The sequence below is a fragment of the Falco peregrinus genome, chromosome 3, assembly GCF_023634155.1.
Source record: "Falco peregrinus isolate bFalPer1 chromosome 3, bFalPer1.pri, whole genome shotgun sequence".
NCBI lineage: Eukaryota > Metazoa > Chordata > Aves > Falconiformes > Falconidae > Falco > Falco peregrinus.
In genome coordinates this window covers 14219309-14233557 of record NC_073723.1, presented here as the reverse complement: position 1 = coordinate 14233557, position 14249 = coordinate 14219309, and the positions used below count along the sequence as shown (strand labels likewise).

The 14249-nt window shown below is 49.9% G+C and overlaps 1 protein-coding gene across 6 annotated transcripts in view; it reads right to left on the bottom strand.

Annotated features, from left to right (window-relative positions):
* Positions 1-14249, bottom strand: part of ARHGAP39 (Rho GTPase activating protein 39) — a 148597-nt gene that overhangs the window by 19313 nt on the left and 115035 nt on the right. Inside the window, exon 1 of one of the 6 annotated variants that reach the window (XM_027778320.2) lies at positions 7348-7461. The exons of the other annotated variants lie outside the window; for them this stretch is intronic. Coding sequence (XP_027634121.1) covers positions 7348-7379 — 32 coding nt within the window. The 5' untranslated portion in view covers positions 7380-7461. Of the gene's footprint in view, positions 1-7347; positions 7462-14249 lie in introns of those variants that run through there. 6 annotated transcript variants of the gene reach the window in all.

Genomic DNA, 14249 nt, shown 5'->3' with positions numbered 1-14249 from the left:
TCCTTCTCAAAGGAATCCACCTCTCCAGGGGTAGCTCCAAGCTGGCTGATCATCCACCTTGGAAAATCTCCACTACAGGAGAGTGGACATCAAGGCTTGGACCAGCCCACTGCCTCAAGCTACCACCTCCTCACAAAATAAAGTATCAAATACTCAGAGAAGCAAAATTTCAGCCAGGCTTGGGCTTCAGCCTTAGACATGTCTATGCTGCTCCAGCCTCAAAGGCAACTATCACTTAGTTTGGGATGTTGCCCACCACCTGGCCAACATGCTGCTGTCAGATGGGGAGTAGGAGAAAATAATTTCATAACATCATCATAACCTTGGGCAAGAGCCAGGAAACAAATTTCCCAGCAGTAGGATGTGACGTTGGAGCGGGACAGAGATGCCTCCATCCTCATCACTCCCCAAACTGCAGGCACACTAGGGATGTGGTCTGCACCTCATTCTCCTCCAAATGTCGGGTGACCTTTGGAGATCAACCCTTCTCCTGTGCTCCATGGACCCCGTTGGTGGGAAGGGCAGCAGCCAGCCACCACTGGCTGCATCCTTGTCACCTGGCTCAGATTCATTCTCCAGGGCTGTCCCAACCCATGGTGGCTCCAGTGAGAGACACTATGACCTCACACCATGAAGAGTTGGCCCAAGAGCTGGATCATGCTTCTGCTCTGAAACAGTTAATAGTCTGAGACTCTGAGTTACTGCCAACTCCATACTGGATCTCTTGAACCTGGAGACCCTTGGTTACAGTCACTGGAGCCTCTTCTCATAATGAAATCCCAGAGATGAGGGAGGTCAATGCCCAGAAGAAGAAGAGGGCCTTCCCACTCCTTTTTGGCAGCACTCACCATCTCCAGACACCCCATCACCAGCACAGCTCTCAGAGGTCACACTGAACAACCCACCAGCCTTGGCTCCAGTTCTGGTGCCAAAACACCCCGTTTGATGCCTTGCCCAATGCACACTTCTCACCACCTACTACTCTCAGTGGATCTCATGGAGCCTGAGAGCTGGAGGCAGCACTCCTTATGCCAAGTTACAACATTAAGTAAGAATTAAACCCTCTCCCCTGCTTTTGTGGAGGAACACCTACAGCAAAATCTTCTGCGTCATGTCCTGAAGGTTGAAGATGGTTCCTCGTTTCTTCGAGAGGGCTGCAGAGCCACCAGCTCTGGCCAGCTCATGCCGCCTTCTCTACTTCTACCTGCTTAAGACCATGTTTTGATTTTCATCTTAGCTATCTCAGTTTTGCCGTCTTTTCCACCTTGTTCAAAAGATTTCTTGGCCACTGCCTGCAGGGGGTGGTGTGTTCTGCAAGAAGATGCTCTTCTGCCCCTGCACAACCTGGTGCAGGGTGGTAGCATGTGGATCACTCCAACTAACAGAGGTTTTTCGGTTTTTCATCTGCTCAATCCATGTTTCAAGTCCTTGGGAGATGCTATCCAGACAGTGGACACTCAGAAGGAAAAGTATTGCCTGTCTTGCATGAGGGCTCTGAGCTGGAGTTTGCTGCTGTCTCCCAAAGCACAGGGAAGAACATTGTGTTATCAGTTCCTCACTGACTCCCATGCTGGCACAGAAGATACCGGAGGCACCGTCTGCTCTCCCAGTTCATTCCTCTCTCATTCTCAGTTATTTTTTCATAGCCACTTGTCCTTTCTGTCCTTCAGAAAAAGGTGGAGTGAGTCCAGTTACCAAGTTTTGCAGAAAAATGCCCACAAGGAAGCATATATAAATATCTCCCTGCATGAGGCTCCACCGTCTCCCGGCACCCTGCTTGTTGCTTGCCCATGACTTTGTCTTCGCTCCAGGGCATGTGAGGAACAATTTATTCCTTCCCTTTCTGTTGCAGCTTTTCAAGCTCCTGTCGACTTGAGACTTCTGCCAACTTCTTGCTGGTGAAGACCTGCATGAGTTTGTGTCCCTCCTGGTCCCTCCACACTGGTTGATGGATCTCAACCACTCATTGAGCCCTTTCAGACTGCTGAAACTCCCTCCACAACCATAGGAGCATGCCATGGCCAGCACGAACTATCAGGGCAGGGTCATGAGGGAAAGCCTTGCTGTGTCAGAAACACCAAGGAACACCTGGCTGCATTGCCCAGCATCATCAAAGTAAAATGATGAGTGAGGTAAGAAGATAGATCTGCTATGGAGATCACCAAGGACAAATTTCATCCCCCTCCTGCTCTGTCATTAACAGGCTGATTTCCCACCAGAGTCCGGAGGCAGTGTGATGCCAGCAGGTGAGAAGGGATTATGAACCCACCAAGAATGATGCCGCATGGATGTTAATCAAGGTCTCCTCTTTCTTCATCAATTATCTGACCACAGAGGACACCTATTTATTTTTGCCATGGTTACTAACTGCAGTAATTACAGCCTGGGTCACTGGCCTGCCCTTAATGTCCTTCACCAACCACCACTGGCTGCATGCCACCTCCATGGACATTGTCTTGTTTCTGCCACCAAATCAGTGAGTTCAAGGTCCAGTTTTCAGGTTGGGAAGCCCAAGGTACCCTTGCAAGGATGAAACTGGCTGCTTAACTCATCCTGTGGTACCCAGCACATCCTCGTCACCTCCCCTCCAGATCATGCTGCTGGTTAGGACCATGGTTAAGCAGCCACCAGAACAGATGGGGACTTGCATCTTGAGCATAACAAACTAGAAGAAGAAGTAAGGATGGATGATCGGACCAAGGCTGCGTGGAAGCCAGGGAAATCAGACCTGGAGCAATGTGGTGGAGCTGCCAGACCAGGACACTCCTGCTCATCCCACAAGGGCTGTGGGGCACCAGTCATGGGTTCCTCACATGCTTTTTGATGCTTTCAGTGCTGGCTTTCCCATTAAACATAAACATATATGCAACTGGCAGGTGGGCTCTGTGTTTCAGAACATCTCAAACATCTTCTTTCAGTCCCTGGACTCTGCTTTTATCAGATCCAATCTCTTTAGCCTTCAAACTGGCCAAAGCTAAAACCCCACAAGTTTGATTTCCAGCCAACATAAACAAAAAGAAGCCTCTTACTCTGCTCCTGCACGTACTGCTTTTTCTGGCTGAACCCTGTGCAAGAGTCTTGGCCAACCTGGCATCAGCTGGAGCTTTTTGGGAGGAACCAGAGCAGCATGGCCAAGGCAGACCACCAGCCCTGGGATATGTGGTGTGGCTGCTCTGATGGTTTAGGCACATGGATGCCATTGCTCGCTGCTGAGGATCTAATGGACCCTGTAAACATAAGGGCAGAAAACCAAGGGAATGGTGGCACCCCATTCTGGAGTGACTGCAGGAGAGTGCCTTGTCTGCAGAAGCTCTTGGCTCTTCCTACAATCACCCCAAGCTCCACAAAAACCAACAAGGCAAAACTTGGCATCATTCTTCAGGTGAATAAATGAAAAAGAAACCCTCCGCTGCTGTAGGCAGGGAGTACAGGAACATATGTGCTTCTGATGGTTAAAATCACTGAAATGCCTTTTTTGAGACTGAAGTAGAATTGGAAATTCTATTGAGAGTCGGTTTGTTAATTGAGGTTCATACGTGCAACTCCTTTGCTGCAGGGTGCAGCTCCTGTGGGGCTCTCCTCCCCTAATAGGGGTCTGTGAGCCCTCAGTCACTCTCTATGTCTTCTGCTCCTCCTCCTCTCCACAGCTGAAGGTCATTAATCTTTCTGAATAAGCTACTTTTCATATACAGACCTCAAAGCTTTCAAAGCAAGAAAGCAGAAGAGTCAGCGAGGATTGCCAGCAGAGCCAGGCAGCATGTCCCACTCGGAGCTGCTCACGCCAGGGGTCCTGCTGTGAGCACCAGCTGCCTTCGGGTTTCTTAATCATCTGCAAGCAATTTCAGGACCCATGGCACAAGCTGTTGAGTCACCAAGTGATGGACTATATCTTCTGCTTGTTAATGTGGGGCTGGTACCCACCACTGCTTGCACAGTCCAGCTTTGGCACCATCAAAGCAGCATACCTGGTACAGTGGAAATTATCATCAGGTTTCCTGCATCCCACAGGCTGGATCTTGCACCATCATCCACTGCATGACACATAACTAACCCATGTCTGTGCTGGACTCATCGCCTGACAGCAAAGAACACTCCCCACAGACATCTCTGAGCTCTTTGCAATCCTAGACCAAATCCCACAGCTCCTCTTGGCATCTCCTTGCATCCTCCAATTGCTTTTAATGGCAAAACTCCACACATGAGGGAAGGATAAGCAATGTTATGGAACTTGTGGTGGGACGGGACCAAGCAAATTGTTGTCCTGGGAGCTGGTTCCTTCTCTGCAGTAGGTAAAGAAATTGTTTCTGGTCTCAAGCACGACCACAAACCATGAGCATCAGCACCCACCTCCCTCTACTGCTCAGAAACAGGCTTCCCCCATTAATCCTCTAACCTGGGATGGGACCATACTGGCTCATTAGTGATTTACAGCACATCACAGAGGAAGGGGAGGCTCCAGGTGCCTCCCTGGGGTCCCCCAAACCTCATGGGTGAACAACTGGGAGCCAACATCTTTGCTGTCTGCTCCAGGGCCGCTTGACAGCCCAAGCCCTCATTACATCTCTCTTTTCTGATACTCCTTTCTCCACATTTTTCTATTACACACAGACAAGTAATTCAAAATCCAGCCATGCCCATGCATGTTTTGTTTCTGGAGATGAGGTTGAGGCTCTTGCTTGTTTTTAAGTATGAAGTCCCAGCACCGCAGAAGGAGTCATTGAAGGCTGTAAGGCCAATCAGCTGCCAAGGAGTGATTAATAGCCATCGCCCTAAAAATATCAGCACTCTTGGAAAGCCTCTGCATCACACGGCCCTGACAACACTTGGCAAAGCCATGCTGCTGGAGTGGCACAAGCTGCCGTCAGTGTGTCACCTTGGTGTCATTAAGCCCCATCTCCTCCTGCTCCTCCAGCATTGCTACAGTTAGAAAGACACACTGAAGATGTCCCCAAAGCCCCTCAGATGCACCAAGGTGACACTGGTGGGACCACAAAGGCCAGAGGATGATGGGGATGGGCAGCTGTTCTCCTGCAAGTTATTTGCAGAAGAGCAAGACATCTCCAAAGCTATGGGAGACCAACCTGCTGGTGTTTCTCTGCCTCTTCAGCTAAAAGGAGGGGAGACCAGTGCTGAGCAAAGAGACAAAGCCAGGGAAAGCTGAGGGAACATCTTCCCCCAACCCCTCGAAACATGGTGTTCCCCCAGTGCCACCCAGGACACATCTATGGTCTGGGTCACAGCAGGACCAGTGTGGTGGCCAGAACAGAGTCATGGCCACACTCCGGGATGCGGCAACACCACAAAGGTTGGGGCAAGGTGCCAACGGCAGGATGGCTGGGGTTATCCCTGCCTCATGGGCAGCGATGCCTTGCTGGGAGCCGGCAGGGAGGTGTGGCAGGGATGGCAGACCTTTCCCCCCCGACATGCGGAGCCTGGATCTGCAGCCACAGGCACTTCATCTGCATAGATGGAGAAGGTTTTGCAACCATGCTGTTATCTTTCCCAGCGACTCCTCTTCTTGCAAGGACAGTCATCTTGTCCTGCCACTGTCACCTGCAGGTTTTCGGTGTGCATCCCTGCCTGCAGACCTGGCAGCAGAAAAGCACCAGGGAGGAGGAGGGAGAGCTGAAAATCAAGAGCAGCACCGTAAGGAAGAGCTGCCTGGTCTGATGCCCTTTTCCCACCCCAGCAGCTCCCAACCTCTAAGCTAAAAACCAGGGTACCACAAAGCAGTAAGAGATGAGCACCAAGTGATGCTCTGCAGAGACCCATGCTTCAGGTCTTCCACCATCCCCATACAGACATGCATCCATCCCAGGTCCAGCTGTTTTAACTCAAGCCAGGTGAAGAACCTCTTTAATTCCTGGATCTGCAGCTTGCATTAATATTTCAGACAGCAGCCTGCATCTGGCAACAGCGGATATGAAAAAAAAAAAAATCCCTGCAAAGCAGCCCTGACTGTCAAATCATCTAGCCAAGGCAGAGCTTTCAATCAAAATATTAAGGAACAGCAACCAATAAACCTGAAAGCTCTGTTGTACTGCCCTGGATTATTGCTTAACACTAGAAAGCATTGCTACAGACTAAATTGAATTTTCTGCCTGCAAAAGGAATATTGTGAAAGGCCTTTTTGCAGTTAAATTGCTGCAGCCACCGTGCCCATGAGCCACTCAGTTACTCCAATAAATGAAAAGCAATGCTGCTAGAAGAGGGAGAGCCCCGCTGAGGCTGGCCACTCCTGGCACAGGAGGTCCTCCAGAAATTCAAAGTATTTCTGTTATCTCTGGCTTGGCACTGGGTTCCCTTTACTATTTTCTCCTTGTGGAGAAGGCAAGATTTTACTTACGACTCTGCGTACTTTTCCATGACAAACTACTTCCCAAATCCTTCTAATCTTCTATCAGCAAGATCAATTTCCTTGCAAATTTGCGAAATTTCTGTGGACTGAAACATTTAATTTATTTAGGGGAGGGTTTTTCCAAAGCACTCAAGCAACTTAGGCTCTTGAATCTCTGCCTGCTTAAGCACCCTCTCCCTGATCTTATTCCAGCTTTTGGAAAGTCAGTGACAGAGGTGAGAGGAGAAATCTCCGGTGCCAGACTGCTGGGCTCCACGCGCTCTGTGCATGCTCTGTGAACAGTGTGCACGCTGCTTTCACACTGCCTGGCTCCCTCGCCCAGGAATTGCTTTGCTTCCAGTTGCTTTTGCTGGAGATGCAAGCAAACATCACTCTGCACTGTCTCTGCTGCAGGCAGGTAGACACCTTCCCCGACACTTAAATATGATTATTTTGATGCCAGCAATAATTAATACCATCCACAGCTCTATTTACCTTAAAAAAACCTCACAACAAACAAAATTTATTTTTTTATGTTACTGATTTCTACCACAATGCCTTTAATGTAGTTGATCGGCAGCTGCATTAACTCAATGCAGGACCAGCAAATAAATCACAGGTCACAGCTGGGCTTAAGTACAATTATTTTAACAGCATCATTCTGGCTTTTAAGTGAATGATATGGCAACGCTTCTCCAAAGAAGATTTAAAAGCAAGAATATTCATTTTTTCAAGACAAGTTTTTTACTGCTGGCATTATTTAGACTTTGCAGATGAAGGACATAATTTAGTACTAGAATTAAATGGGTTTTCCCCTCTTGGGGAAGCCCTTAATTTGAATGATTAATTCAAATATATTGGTTTCCGATGTCCTGTGAAGGCATTTGGACTCACAGCCACTGGAAAAGCACAGGATCCCTGGGCACCCAGCCACCACCCCACAACACAACCAGGTCCTTGTGCTGTCCCCAGGCTGTTCCCACTGTCCCGGTACCCCCGCTCCTCCTCACCTTCCTCCCCTGGCCACGGGAGCTGGGCGCATCTCCTTCCCACAGCTTTTCACCACCCTCCCGGTTTAATGCCTTTAAGATCTCCCGTTAGATGCTAAACTGGACCAACCGCAACCCCCCCGGGTGGGGTGGAGGGATGCAGCCCAGCCCACTTTCCTCCCAGCTGGGTACCACCAGCACAGCCGGGGATGGGCGGCCGCCGTGCCAAGCGTGTCCCGCTGGGAAGCCTGGGGTCAGCAATGAGCCGTCGGCAGAAAACCTCCCTGTACCTGGCACTCTGCCCGATGCTGCTCCGGCAACACAAATATCTTCCTGTAAATGCAGGCAAAGGTGGGCAGCTGGGAGGAGCCTGCCTGCTCTCCGCAGCAAGCCTAGAATATGCCTGGGCTTCAGATCAAAGCTTTTGATGTTCCCTCTGAAATTTTACAGCTAGGAAATTGTCCTTAGGACAGCGATCCGGTGTCTGCAGCTATACAAAAGCCACCGGAAAACTCAATGTTTTACTAATTTATAACTAAAATAGAGGATAGGAATACAGTCTATAATCCCCCATCCCTAAGACTTCATTGCTTTTCATCTGCAAGTATTGCTGTTCCCCAAAATTTGCATGTACAGAATTACATGCTTACAGTATATATAAATATCTCAGAGCTTACACTGAACCTGAAATTTTAAATTCCTGCTCAAGTGCTCACTGCTTACAGCTTTTGAGATTAGGGGTCACTGAAGGCATGTCCACCACCACACCATGGTCTCTCCAATCCTTCTTCTACACTTGCAATCTCTCTTCCCATGTTTATCTACACACCTGGAAATCTCACAACCTCCTTGGACTTAATTTTCTAAGAAACCTGCAGGTATGGTCAAAATCAATTCATACAGAAACAAGTGTGATCAAGGGAATAAAATTGTTATCTGGAGAGAAGTGTGAGTGCCAGGCTCAAGCTTCCCAAACCCTGCACTAACCTCAGTGATGCTAAACCAGTTTATGTGGTCAAATTCACACTGGACCGTGTCCTAGCAATGGTCTGGATGGGGCAGGACAGAGCTGAGCCACGGCTCAGGTTGAACTCTCCCAGTTAGGCTGCACTTGGTACCCAAAGCCAGTGTAAAACCAGCCTGGCACAGCAGGGAGGACCCTCGAGCTTGTGTTTTGTTGTGTGTTTCTCATCCTTCAAGCTTCCTTGCATTTGCTTACTGCTGCCTGTGGGTCTCCCTCTCTCGTCCTGCTTTAGCTTTGGTTGGGATGGGCTGATGTGTCTCTCTGATGCGGAGAACCAAGAGGAACTGCAATCTGAACAAGTTTTACACTTGTCGGGATGAGGAGGAGATGAACTGATCTTGCTGCCTGTATTCACGGACACCAGACGTTGCTCACTGCTTGCGGTGGGATGATGGGGAGCTGACAGCTCCAGATGGAGCCGTGTGGCAGGAGACCAGCTCCATGACCTGCAACCTCTTCCCAGGATGATCCAGGACTAGGTCTTTGCTCTAGGCAGGATCACCCATCTGTGGAGGAACCACAGAGAAGGTGCAGCATTACCACAAATGGGATGACATCACAGCTGTCTCCTGCTAAATCCCAGTGGCGAGATCATGAGGACCATTTCACAGCTACAACATGAATCATGGCGTGTCCTGAAAGCTGAGTATCAGGCTCAGTGTTGTTGGGGGAAATTCAGAGTGATGGGAAGGCTGAAGTCCAACCTTCAGCCTGTCTCCGTTGACTGCAAAGCTTGGTTTGAAGGGTGCCAAAGGTGTCTCACAAGGCTCCTCTGCACATGATGATTCCATTCTCCAAGTAAAATATTACCAAAGGATTGATATCTGTGACCAAGGCAAGGAAAAGCCACCCTGTTAAATTACCTTTTTTTTTTTTTTAAAAAATTTATATGTTTTTGAATGGAAGGAGAAGGCTACAACACTCAGGGATTGTCTGATCCCTTGTCTCTGGACCATGCTATCAGATCGCTTTCAGCTTCAGGCCCGCAACACCAGATTTCTACATGAAATATCTCCCACGTTTGCTGCCCGAGCATTGCTAACTCCTCTCTCGGAAAAGCTGCTCCCATGGCATCCGCTCTAATTAGCAATAGCGGAAGCTGAATCAAGACAAGAGGGAGATAATGAGCCTTCCCGTCTCCCCCATCCCATTCAACAGCGCAGAATTTTTTAGCCGCTCTTTTTGAAGCAGTGAGGGGGAAAGCAGGGCTCTGAGGCACTGCTGAGGTGATGATACGCCCTGTTTTCTGGCAGTGGTTTCTGAACATCACATTGAGTGGAGCACGGTGTGGTGGACAGGTCTGCAGCTCACCCTCCACACCCTAAGTTGGAGGCTATGAATCCACAGCAAAGGGTTTCTGTGGGCTGAAGCTAATCAGCAAACGCTGAAACGATCTTGGACGGCTGTCCTTGGTGAGCTGTGGGCTGGTAGCTCATTGCTGAAGGCCAAGCTGACCTTGCTGAAGGTCTGTGCTAGCTTTGGTTACCTGCCATACGTGGCCACAGCACTCACTTTGTCATCTTGGTTTGTGATCAGCAAGCTCTCATGCTACAAGGGGACAAGCCATGGTGGCCAGGGTGGTCTCCAGTGAGCCTCTCAGGATCAGTCTTGTTAGGAACTGACCAGGAGGAAGCACAAGAACAGAGTCCGCCAGGCTGGCAGACCCACAACCTGTCCTGGCAGCCGAGGCAGGCACAGCATGCAAGGCACCACGCGCGGAGGGCATGGCTGCCTGCAGGAAGCCGAACGCCAGATCCCCAGGAGGCAGTCAGGCTGCTCTCCCCATCTCAGATGTATGATTAAACCAATCACCCAAAATAGCCTGTTTTCTGAAACCCAAATGTCACTGGAACAAGATGAGATTTTTGCTTTCTTTGAGAGGGAGGAGGGAACATGGGGAAGGGAGCACAGAGAAGCCTTTATCATTAAGAGGAATTAGCTGCAAAATACAGACACAAAAAGTGACATTTCCTTAAATAGCAGATCAATAGGGGATCTGCCTTCTTTGTCTCCGTAAGCATGACAACAAGTTCCTACAATGGTGATTTTGTAGCTCTTGCCTATCCTGAGCAGATTTCACATGCCCTGGGGCGCAGCCCTCGCCGTTTGCTAAGCTGAAGCCCTTCATCCTCCTGGTATTTCCAACCTGAATCATTCATCCCTGCTACAAACACCCCCGGGCTTAGTCTGCAGCCTGGTGCCTTCAGCTCTTCAGCTCTTGCCTCACCAGTAGACCTCTCCTGCATCTTTGATCAGGCTCTGGGATATGACCTGCCACACACCAAGGACTACTACAAGACCAGTTTCCAAGCCCGGACTCTGGGCATTGGGGTGATGTGCACCTTCTCCCATAGGCTCACCTCCACCCATCCCAGGAGACTCTGAAGCTTCTGATTGCTACCATGGCTGCGGCAAGGTTGATTAAGTAGCTTCTCCTCTCAGAGAAGTTTTTGGCCATGGAGCCAAGCTAGACCTGCTGCCCTGGTTTGTGTGGAAACAACCAGATACTGCCATCAGCAGCACTGTGGCTTTGAAGAACAGGTCCTGGGACCTGAGGCTCATCTGTTTGCTAGAAGCCCTTCAGCAGGAAGGATTGCTTTTGGCTTAGAAGGCCAATACAGGTCCATCATCTGGGCACTACAGGTGCATATTTGATATAAGTTATCCAGCTCATGCTGAGGACAAGGACGGTGGTTGACTTTTCAAAGCAAGACTACAGATCAATGTTTGGCTGAGCATGGAGAAAGTGCCAGGCTGTAGCAAAGAGTGTGGAGGAGCTCCCAGCTCCATGGTCTGGGCTCCGAGTTACATTCAAGAAGGATGCTCCAGCTCCTCAAAAATGAAGCCATCAGACAGAGGGACTTCCAGCTTTAGCTGCATGGGGAGAAGAGACTGGGTTTGGCTCCATTCTGTCCCATGAAGACTTGGAGTTGGGGCAGAGGTCCCAGCCCAGAAGGTTATACCACAGCAGTATGCCCAAGAACAGCGATGAACCTGCCAAACCGCTCTTCAGTTTTCTTCCAAAATATGGGATTTTAATCTCATGGCTCTCCAAGGAACACCAGTGTTAGGTCTGCACCTCCTTCATTACTTCTAAAGAAACCAGGCAACAGATATATCTTTAAATATCAGGAACGGGCGTATTTATTTACAGAGAAGCCTTACACTGTGGTCTTAACTCACAGTCATAAACGATGAAGCCTGAGCAGAATGAGATGGCGGATAAATTGAGCAGCTGGCAGTAGCACGTGTCCCCACGTGGGACAGCTGGAATGGCCACCATGCCACTTCTGCTGGGCAGGTGTCTCCTTGGCTGGCAAGTCTCTGTGGGCATGCTTAAGCCATGCATCTTTGTCACTGTTGGAAGAGGAATGTGGCCTCGCAGTTGCCCTGGCTAAAACTGACACCGGGGCAAAGGGAGCTTCAGCCCAGAGATGATGAGGTCCCATCCCCAGGATGGGTCCAGGGTATGGGCATCCTCAGGAAGCTCTGATGAATTTAGAGGTTGCAACCAGAAGGGACTGGAGACCTTCTTCTCCCCAGTGTCATGGCTGTATTTGTGCTCAAATATCCAGTGTATGGTCAGCTGGCAGGAGCCGTGTTCAGAGTCTGGTGTGGTGGGCTCCTCACCTCTGTCCCAGGTTTCTTCCAAGCTCCTACAAGTTTCTTCTCGAATTTGCTACCTGGCTTCACATACCTTCTTGCCAACAGTACAAAATTCTATCTGTTCCCTGCATCCATGTGAAGGCACTACAGCACCAACAACCAGCTAGTTGCTGCCTAGACAGAGAAGGGCTGAATGTGATCAGTGCAGGTGCTGGACACTGAGCGCTCCCATTGCTGGTGAATGAATCTAGCAACATCTGGAGCACGCAACCTGTGTGAGAGCCAAGAGGGGAGGACAGCTGTAAAATGTTGGCAAACTGCAGCCATGTCTCAAAACAAAGGTTGGCCAGCAGACAGACACACAACCACCTCCTAAACCTCAGGTGCCTGATGTGCCACATGAAGCACTGTGGAGGTACCAGAGAGATGGTGCCCGGTCTTTTGGAAGCCAACCCCGATTCTCTTCTCACTTCCATATTTGCTTTGCTAGACAGTCAGCTATCAAGTGACTCCTGTTGAGTATGAGATGTTGAAAACTACAAGAGGATCAAAGACCTCTTTAAACTCTCCTGCCTGGGAAGGTCCAAGACAAATTGAGGAAGACCACGTCAAGAATATTGCAAGGATCCCATGCAGATGAAGCAGTTGCTGTCCTGCTCTCCTAACATGCCCCCAGCAGAACAAGGATCCACTTCTCCCTGCTCACGGGTTGGACATCCTACCTCTCTACCAAAGAGACAAAGCCAGGGCAAGTGAGACGGCAGAGCTGGAGACACAACAGGGCACAGACATGAGTTGTGGTGGGTGGGTGGCCTCAGCTTTTCAGCTCTGAAGCACAGAACAAGGGTTTCAGCGTGGCTTTGAAGCATGCAGGTTGCCATCACTGCTGCTGGGAGCAGAAAGCAGGGGTGGACAGGCAGGGGCTCACAAAGAAGCAGCAGGTCCAGGCCCTAGGAGCTATTCCAGCTGCTCCGCTACTGGAGGACAGTCCACTGATGACCTCTACTTCCATGTCTGACCCAAGAGTTACAGATCAAACGGAGCAGCCAAGCCAAACTGGAGGTGTCCCTAAGAGCTGGACAGTGTGCATACTCAAGTGAACAGATTTCTCACCTTCTCCCAGAGCAGAAGAGCCTACAGCAGGGACAGGGGCACATTTTTGGCTCTGGTTCTTCTGTTCTTGCAAGTTCCCAAGTAATGAACCTCCTGTTTCCCAGGGAGCAAAAGGGGAGAAGAGGGACATTAATGCTTTGCTTCTGTGCTCCGTGTCCAGCAGGCTGTGTTTCCCTCCATCAGGAAGCTCCAGCGTCTTCCTGGTGGCCACAAAGCCCTGACCACCTGCATGTAGCACATGACATTCACCCTACCAGCAGTACGGAACAAAGAGGGTCACAGGAGCAGATCAGCTGTGTGCTGGGAGAGGAGACAGATTCAGAGAAGCAAGTTGAAGGTCTCTGATGTGAAGACCAGCCTTAGACCCTCCACCCATTGACTGGCCAACACAAGCATGGGACAATGACAGAGACCTGGGATTTGTCCCACAAACAAACAGCCTTCTTGACAAAACCACCGCATGGATTAGCAAAGAGTTCAGCCATCTCAACAGAACATAGGAGGAAAAATGAGGATGTTAAGCAACTGGGCTCCAGGGACCACAAACCAGACGGAATAAAGAGGAAAGGGTTAAGAACAGTTACCGTAATTGCCTGTCTCAATGGGATTTGGTTGCAAGGGCTTTCCTACAAATGCCTTCTAGACAGATGGAGCAAGACGTCATCCTCTTAATGACACCCACTAATCTTCATTATATTAGAAAATCTCCCATAGCAATTGTTGGCCAGGAGCACTGAGACAGCGCTGTCAAGGAAGTGGAAAAAACCCTTGCCTGCTCCTGAGGATGCTGCTGCAGCTTGTGGGGTGACCCAGGCAGCTGAACCTCAGCTGCACTTGGGAATGATGATGCCATGGATGAGGACGGTCTCCCAGCTGAACCCCACAGAACCTCTCCTCCATCAGCCAACCCTCTGCTTCTCCATCTGCCTGTACCCAGCCTTCATGTGAGGACAGCTGTCCCCTCACAAGCCACCTTGCTCCCACACTTTGTCCAAACATCTGTAAGTCCTCCAGCTTCTCCCTTCCCAGCCAAAGGGGAGAAGGTGACGGAAATGAATGACACACACCCAGAATGCAGCAAGCCACAGCCTAGATCTCACCAAGCTTCCTCAGCCACCACAGACCTACAGATGTGTTGTGTAACTCAAACCTCTGTCCCTCTCCCAAGTATGCTGTCTGA